Source organism: Phoenix dactylifera, chromosome 16, assembly GCF_051530095.1.
Source record: "Phoenix dactylifera cultivar Ajwa chromosome 16, Ajwa_hap1_PhDact_Kaust_v1.1, whole genome shotgun sequence".
Classification (NCBI taxonomy): domain Eukaryota; kingdom Viridiplantae; phylum Streptophyta; class Magnoliopsida; order Arecales; family Arecaceae; genus Phoenix; species Phoenix dactylifera.
In genome coordinates this window covers 20,055,678-20,064,804 of record NC_143205.1, presented here as the reverse complement: position 1 = coordinate 20,064,804, position 9,127 = coordinate 20,055,678, and the positions used below count along the sequence as shown (strand labels likewise).

The 9,127-nt window shown below is 38.9% G+C and overlaps 1 protein-coding gene across 1 annotated transcript; it reads left to right on the top strand.

Annotated features, from left to right (window-relative positions):
• Positions 1-2,779: 2,779 nt before the first annotated feature.
• LOC103718561 (wax ester synthase/diacylglycerol acyltransferase 11-like) lies at positions 2,780-8,503 on the top strand. Its single transcript, XM_017845168.5, has 5 exons — positions 2,780-3,304; positions 4,355-4,924; positions 5,912-6,268; positions 6,905-7,042; positions 8,123-8,503. The coding sequence occupies exons 1-5, from the start codon at positions 3,113-3,115 to the stop codon at positions 8,291-8,293; spliced, it is 1,428 nt and encodes a 475-aa protein (XP_017700657.2). The 5' UTR covers positions 2,780-3,112; the 3' UTR covers positions 8,294-8,503.
• Positions 8,504-9,127: the final 624 nt, after the last annotated feature.

Below are 9,127 nucleotides of genomic sequence, written 5' to 3'. Positions count from 1 at the left end.
CCATCTAACCTAAATTCTGTGGAAAGCAAAAAAAGGCATCCATGGATTTTTATCTTCCCGTGGCTCAAATGCTAGAATCTAGGCTGGATTTGGATAGATTTTTTGAAAATACAAGTTAGATGGGCCAATAAGCCCGAAATCCTATAGGACTTTTCGCCCAATCATGTAGGAATATCCAAACAGGCCCTTAATATCTTTTCTTCTCCAGGTTTCAGAAAATGGTTTGGCCTGACCTACTATTGCCATTAAGCATTAGGTACAACTACAACTTAATAGCATTTTGTCAGTGGATAGATTACCATCCATTTCTTCTGAGTGAGCTAGAAATTCTCTTCAGCTTAAGCCAAAAAAATTTCTTACAGTTTTGATATAGTAGCTTACCATAATAGAATAATTGCCGGTAAAACTAAGTGGAAATCCTTACCCACTAATGATGAAAGAGGATGGAATAAAAAGAATGACAATGCCAAGAAATGTCTAGATTGGAGCAAAAGATGAGATTGTATCAAAAAATTCATTAGGAGAACATGAGTAGCGCAAGAGCCTTAATTTTTGTGTTCTCTCGTGGGCATTTTGTCGAACATCTAGTGGTCACCAGCCATGGCCACTCATGAAGCTAGAAAAACAATAGATGCCGGTGCAAATAGGGGATGCACTACTCAAGGCACCAGTGAGAAGAACGAATATGAGTGAAGGCTATGAAAAATCAACTGATCCAAGAGGATACAAGACTTGATGTGAACTACTTTAATCACTACTAGTATTCAGAAAGATACCAAACTCGATGTGGACCACTTTGGCCACTACGGATATTCAGAAGGATCACTAAACTCGATATGGAATATTTTGGCCACTACGAGCAGGATTGGACAGGGTTCAGAAGCGAGATCCACCACATCTGAAAATCGAGTCACATGCTAAATTTTCGGAGGCCATGACCTGGTCATACGATGCCCGATTGAGAATCGGGCCATCTAAGAATGTTTGTAATATAAATCAGGGTCCTTTCACCACTATTACGATTTACGAGAGCTCGGGTGGAGGCAACAGAATAATATCCATGCCTATGCTACTCAAAGAATCAAGATAATTGGAGAAAATTTGGGCTCCCATTCTGCACGTTGTGCATTTCCTAGGGTGATGCACTTCACCTAGGAGCCCCCATCCCTGGCTCCTCCAACATAAAATTTGATGGCAGTGTGCGGGATGGACGTGAGTATGGTGGAGCTGGCTATGTGATCATACTTAGGGGCCTTCATTGGTGGCAGTGGGAAGAGTTCACTTCTATGATACAACTATTCTACTGGCTAAGGTGAGAGGTGCTTAGGAGGGCTTGATCTATATTGTTATAGTATTGAGTGCCCCTAGTATTATCTTAGAGGGAGACTTAAGGACTGTCATCGGTTGGCTAACCAGAGCACTATCTGACCCAGCTTTCTCTCGTCATGTACTGGACAATATGATGAAGATTATCTCTATGCTGACATATTTTAAGGTCATTCCCACTTATAGAAAGACAAACAGGATGTGTGATTAGGTACCCTCTAATGTGGCTAACCACTTAGGCTATGTAGAATTGAGTTCCGTCCAGTAGGTCTTATCCTAGTTACGAGATATTCTTTGTGCTAATGCTACAAGTTGTATCTACTTTAGGGTCATCTAATTTTGTGCCTCCTAAACAAAAGAAAAGTTTTTTATCAGCAAAAAGCTTGAGGTTATCGCCATTATGGCTTGATCCCAAATAGGTGCAAATTCTTAGGGATACGCTTCTTGTTGGGTCAACAACTTGGTAGTTACCTTGTCTCTCTCTCTCAAAAAAAAAAACTTGGTGGTTATTGGTCTTCTTCTTTTTTGACAGAAAATAGAGTAAGCAAGAAACTTGCCCCAAGCTCTATAACTTGGTGGTTATCTATCAACTTAAAAATATTTGCAACTATTAGTATTGTGCCCAAATTCTTTGATAAAGAGGTTACATTGGAGACGGAAACTTTTAGTTGAGAAACATCTTCTTAACCACTATTATATATTGTGAAAAACATGACATTTTTCATGACACTTGGCAGATCAAACAGCCACAATCTGGGAAAATTATATCCTACGCGACATGCACCACATGACTGTGCATGCTGCCAAACACAACCATTCATTTCTATAGCAATGCACTGAGATGAGCTTGTGATGAATAAGGCCTACAGGAACGAGTGGTTGTAATTGGTGGCATGCATAGCCATGTGGTACACATCGTATACAATATAATTTTTGCACAATTACTTGCTGGTGGAGAACCATTGTAAACTTTCCTAAGAGAAGGAAAAAAAAATGATAGTGTCAGACTACCTAAATTCCTATCTAGCATGCACACGGATGTACTATAATTGTAGAAATTTCATAATGCTCAGGTTACAATATGATCAAACTTTCTAATTGCTTAGATTTGCCAATCTATTATGGATACGGAGACTTCAACACTGGTTTTGATATACATGTCCAGACTTAAATTAATTGTTAGATTTTTAGCCCAATCTTTCATATCAATCCTTCCATCTTACAATATTTATTGGATGCTTTTCGTTCAGTGTGGAACTAAATCTTTATACAACTTTCAACAAGGATCGTCATTGATTGGATTTTGTTGACTAAATCAGACAGCCATATTCACAATAAAATGTGTAGTCAAAGTCTTGAGAATTGTATCCTCCAAGAGCTTTTTGTAGAATAATAATAAGAACATCCAAGGGTAAGACCAAGATCACCTAGACGTTAGGTTCTCTGTATTTGTACGAGAAGGCATACATAGTACCTCCTCCGTGTGCAGGGATGCCAATGCTCCAAGCTATCGCGTTTCTTAAAAAAAAAAGTGATAAGACTGTGTTATCTTTTTGGTTAATTTAACTATATTTCTTTAGTGTACTCCAAAAAAATCTATTTCTTCAGCGGTTGAAACTCTTCCAACCCTTCTCAACCAAGACGATGCACCAATGAGGTGTCAGAGGGCAGACCCAAGGCGGCTTTATGCCTTCACCTGCTTTTTTTTTTCTTTTTCTCTCACACTCCTCTATATATTGAGAACCGAAGCTTGAGGAGAGAGCGTAACGCAACAATATCAATCAGAATGGCTGTAGAAGGAGGGCAGATGGCCAGGAACCAACCTGTGAGTCCCATGGGCCAATATTTCTCTAGTTCGGTGCTCTCTGTGAACATTTTGGCTATATTCGAGTCAGAGATCCCCATGGACGACTCCAAGGCCATGTGGGCATTGGAGAACCTCTTCTTGCCTATCAACCCACGCTTCTCCTCCATCATGGTTAGCTCTTTGCTATTTATCTATATTTTCACTGCCATGAAGTACTTGATCACTACTGTGGCTCTACATAAATCATCAGTCAATTACTCGGACCGGATATTGTTAAGAGAGTATCTTCTCTCATCAGTGATCCAATTAAGTTGGCTCTGTGAGAATAGGTAGGCATAGATGTCATGGGGCAAGGGTCGTAGCTTGTGCATCTTTTAGACCTTTGCAAGCTCGTCCACCAAGGTGGCTACATATATGTTTTGAGCAAAGATTACATATATGACCACTGCACACCTCAACTGTTCCAGTTTCCGGGTTGCGAGCACCTCTATTTCTCTCTTCTTTGTTATTTTTGCTCTACCTGGAGGTTCTTTTTTTTTCTCGAATGATTACTCTTAGCCAATTGCATGGATACAGAAAAAAGGCCTACCTTAAATCACCCTGATCTCAGGGTCAGCCAACTAATCGAAGCGGGTCCAGCGGTAGGCCTTTGCTCCTCTCTGGCCACCTACAGGTATCCGGTTATTGCTCCATCATGGTCATGGTTGCGCTACCTCTTTTAATTTCTTCAGACACCTTCTCTTGAGCTCCATCACGTCTTAAGGACGTTCCCAGTGAGTCGGTTGTCCTCATTATTTGTATGGTTGAAAGCGATTGGAGCTGTTACCTCAAAAGAGAGAGAGAGAGAGAGAGAGAGAGAGAGAGAGAGAGAGAGAGAGAGAGAGAGAGAGAGAGGGATTGGAGCTGGTCATGCGGCATGTGGGCGGCTATCACGCCTTCCATATCCCTGTAAACTAAGGACTTGAAACATGAAACATAGACATGTTTAACTTGTGATTCAACCAATCACTTACAAGATAGTAATTTCCCAGTCAGTATTCGAGAAAAAAAAAAGTTTCCGCTGGTCACTGTTCTTCGTTTCCTTTTTTTTAGTCCGTGTCTGTAAGAGAGAGCAAAAATTGTTTTCAACTTTCTTTCCTACTATGAATCATTTGGCTCCAATATTATTAACATGATAGCCTGTTTTGCTTCAATGCGACTAACACAATAACTTGTTTCCAGGTGAAAAATGAGCATGGGATTCTAACTTGGAGAAAGGTGAAGGTCAAGTTGGAGGAGCACGTGAACATCCCCTTATTTCCGCCTGGTTTAGAATTTTATGATGACTACATGCAAGAGTACTTGTCGAAGGTAGGGACAGAGCTCCTGCCACATGACCGTCCCCTATGGGACATTCACATCATCAAGTACCCAACAAGAAATGCACCTGGGACCATGGCGTTCAAGCTTCACCATTCCTTAGGAGATGGCTTCTCCCTCATGGGAGCCCTCTTCTCTTGCCTGCGGAGAGCCGACGATCCTTCTCTTCCTCTTACCTTCCCTTCATCTAGTGAAAGTTCGAGACATTTTGCTAAATGGATCAGAATTGATAAGAGTATCTATCGTCTTTTCAATACGTGCTTCAACACCTTTCGGGACTTCGGTTGGAGCTTCTTGATGAGCAACTGCATGGAAGATGATAGAACTCCGATGAGGTCCGGCGATGCCGGTATAGAGTTCCGGCCTATCACCTTATCTACTATCACTTTTTCCCTCAATGATATCAAGCAGATCAAAGCCAAGCTCAAAGCGGTAAGCTTGAGATAAATGTTTGGTGAGTGCAATGTTGGAAAGCTCTGTAAGTTGACCGTTGTTCGAGAGAATTGAAATTTCTCAGGAATTCGGCCATAATGCTCGTCTTAAGAAGGCCTTTTTAGCATGATATTTAGATTAAGATAGCTCTAACAAGCCAATTCTCTGGTGTTTCAGAGCCCACGGTAAGTTCAGTAGGAGAAACGGAATGTAGTTAGTTTTTCTAAGACATTTTTCTTTTTTTTATTTTATAATTCTGATCCAAACGTTCCAAAGTTCCTGGTTGAACTGGAGAGGTCCAGCGTCCCCTTACTAGCCGTTAATATATAACAAAAAGGCTGGTTGTTGACTGGGATTAAGACATATATGGCCAACGCTCTCCAATACCTTTTTTTTTTCTTGATGAATCAGAGAAGAGGAGAATATATAGATAGTTTGATGACTCCCTTGGGGAGCAGTTCAAGTTGGCCTGTTACGAGAACTCAGTCAATAAACAGGAAAAGGAAAACAACCACCATCTAAAAAAAGAGTCACAAACCAGAAAGAACTGATGAAGGACTGAAACTTCTCGACTTCAGCAACAGTTTCAGAAAACTTGGTCTGCGGATCAACAGCTAATCGTCTTGGAGCGAGCATGAGAGAGTCCTGATTTTTGCCTAGATTTTACTAAATTCGGGAAGAAGCTTTTGACTCCAAAGAAAAAAACTTAGCCCCTTCAAAGCTATGGAAGCAATTGAACTCTGCTTGTTCAGGAAATTAGGCAGTTGGTGATAGAAAATTGGGCCTCTCCAATTCAAATATGAACTTCAGAGGATTTCAGCTCATTAATTACTAAAACAAAACGAAAGCTTAGCAACGTTTGTTTAAAGGAAAGGGCAAAAAGCATAGATTCCTGTAGATTTTCTACCTTTTTTTTTTTCCTCTCATGATGCTCTGTTTTTAGTTATTCATCTATCCCCTCTCCTTTTGTTTTTATTTTTCATGCAGACTGTAAATGATGTGATAACTGGCATTATTTTCTATGGCATCCAACTCTACATGCAAGCTGCTAGCCAAGGCAAGACCAAAACTTCAAGAGTAACAGCTTTGGTCACCCTTAACACCCGGGCCATCAAGAGCTACCAAAGCATCCAAGAGATGACTAAACCGAACTCCAAGTCTCAATGGGGCAACCACTTTGCCTTCTTACATGTGTCCATTCCCAGGTACAAGGATGTAGAGAATGCTGATCCACTTGAATTTGTTCTCAAAGCCAAGCGAATCATAAGGTCCAAAAGAAATTCCCTTGCCATCTACCTCACCGGCGGACTACTGGAACTCTTGCGAAAACTCAAAGGTCCTGAGGTATGTCACACTCAATATTCTATTTGAAATTTTTAGTTGGAAGTCCATCCACCAACAAACACGCACAAACATATCTCCATTTCTCTCTTTACCCTCCTATTATTTTTTTTTAATCCACATTTGCGTGTATTGGTTCATGGTTGGACACGCCTATTGGTCCAACTAATAATTTCTGATTTTTTAGCATTTTTCTTTTAATTAATGATGGGCGCACTATCTTTGATGTTTTTTTTTTTTGCATCTTTGACTAATATGATGGGTGCACTATCAATAATTTATTTATGCAAAAGATGAAAGGGTTGGCTGCATCAAAAGCTTAGAAAAACATGCACCTACTGTTTCAAGAAAAGATGGTTGCAGCTACAAAGTTATTGCCCATTTTACTAATGTCTAACTCTTGTTGATTATGGTTAGAAGTGCTGCAAATGGATCATGTTCAACTAAAACCGATAAATCCTAACTCTTAACAACAACAATTCGATAGAATAGAATTAACATAACCTAATTCTGACTCAGGTATCTCCATTATGATTCATCATCCTAAAACCACGGCTGATTTCTAATCTGAGCTTGTGATTGGATTGCAGCATGCATTATGCTGAACAATATTGCTTATCTTTCATTTTGATTTTGTAGGCTGCTGCCCGGTATATATATGCTACAGCACAAAAGACAACCCTGGTGATTTCAAACATGATTGGACCCATGGAGCAAGTGCAGATTGCAGGACATCCAGTTCAGAGCCTATACTTCATGATGGTACATGTGCCTCAGGTGAAAAAAAAAACTACACTAGTATAGATTAGAGAGTTTGATTTTGATTTTCTCCATTTCAGTCCAATTCAATCACCAACTATTGATTATGGAAGTCCCTATTTTCAAGTCAATTGCCTTGTTGTCAGTGAGATGTACATCAAGGTATGGTATGATATTAATTCTGGAGAGAAACCCATCCGTACTAGAGTTATCTAGGCTCTAATGCATCATCCAAGACTTGAATCTAGAATTTTTGGTTGCTAAGCAAAGAGAGAATGACCATTAGGACAAACCTCAATTCACAAAATATCTTTATAGAAAAGTTAAAAAAAAGGTCCAAAACCACATACCAAGGAGCTTCCTGGTGTGCCCTGTAACATGCGGGTCTTCGTATTTTGTACAACAGCCTCACCATTGGAGAAGAGCAGAAAATTTGCAGAACGAGAGTAACACCCTCACCTCCTTAAATAGCATAAAACAAAAGAATCTATTTGCTAATAGTTAATATAGTACTATATGATATCTCATATCATTTTGAGGAAAATAATCATGTAATGGCAATCCTTGCATCTAGCATAACCATTATTAGTCTATGCCAATTCCTAAATATACTGCATTTCACAAATAGAAGAGAGTAGGACTTTAGTTTTCATTCATGTAATAATAAAATAAAAAATGCCTAAAACTTAATTATCAAACGTCCTAAAAGTGTCTTATTGATGCATTTCAATCTCACAAAATTGACAACTTTCAATAAAATAAATGGATTAATTTGATTTATGGATTTGCAAGTGCTGGAACCCACTAAATTTTAGTCGCCAGCTGATGGAGTGGACTCCTTTTTTTTTGTAGAACAGGCTGATGAATTCTAAAGAAACTGTATTACATGAATATATTTTTTTCTCTAAACATTGTCGGGGAGTGTTGTCTTCTGTCATCAAAACCTGCAATCATCAGTAGCTTAAATGCTGAGAAGAGAGGTCCCACTGGCCACTGATAGACCAACCTATTAGCAAACAAAATATATCTTCAAGAGCAATCCTTTCAGATAGTTATTTTCTATTCTTTAACAAAAGTTAATTAACTATTGCACTGCAGAGCCTTACAGTCACAATAACGAGTTATGCGGGAAAAGTAAAGGTGGCCGTTGGAATGGAGAAGGGCTTCATAAATTCTGAAGTTTTTGTCTCCTGCATGGAGAAGTCATTTCAGAGGATATTCAAAGCAGCGGCTGGCAAGCAAACTAGCACTTCGGAATTCAATGCATAGCTGCATGCCTGACGTAGGCTCTCACAAGTTATTCCAGCATCCGTGACAGGTGTTTTTCTAGATGATTTGATCTAGATAACTCCTTCGGGTATAACAAGGATGCTAATATGTACCTAAACATGAATTAATTGTTGCCTTCCCATTAAAGTTGTCATGTCTCTGTCATTTGATGGTCCAATGTAATGTATAACTTTGTCTTTTCTAATATAATGGCGGTAAGCCACCTAATATTTTATTAAAAAAATGAAATGAGGCAAAAGTAGTACAAATTAGGAGAAAAACAAACTAAAAAGGAAGAAAAAAAAACATCTAATCCAATCCGAGCATCTTTCCGGCCCCTTTGCTTTTCTTTTGAGTAAAACACTCTAGAGCTTATTATTTGAAGATTTAGAATTTTAAACCCTTGATTAGTTTTATTTGTAGTCCAACTTGAGTAGTCGGATTAAAGCAGCCTTTTTGGGATTACGTTTTCATCATAACGATTACGATGCAGCCTTGCAACCCAGTCCTGTACAAACTCATGATCATCATTCATGTAAGAGTTGTGTTTCATTATAGTTGCAGCAGCAGTAATTGCCAATGTTTATTTGATACTCTAGTGTTCATATCGCTACGTTGATATATTTAAAATGCTATATTATTTTTATGTATATGTCAATATACTCATACTGCTTGACATACATCAAACAAAAGACGGTATGAGAGGTTTTGACACTAGATTAATTTATACATTAAGATTAAAGTATGGAGTGGGAATGAAGCACTTTTCATTTGGATATCCGGTTTAAATGACATCATTACAACAATTACAGCCCACATCTTAACACTATTAAC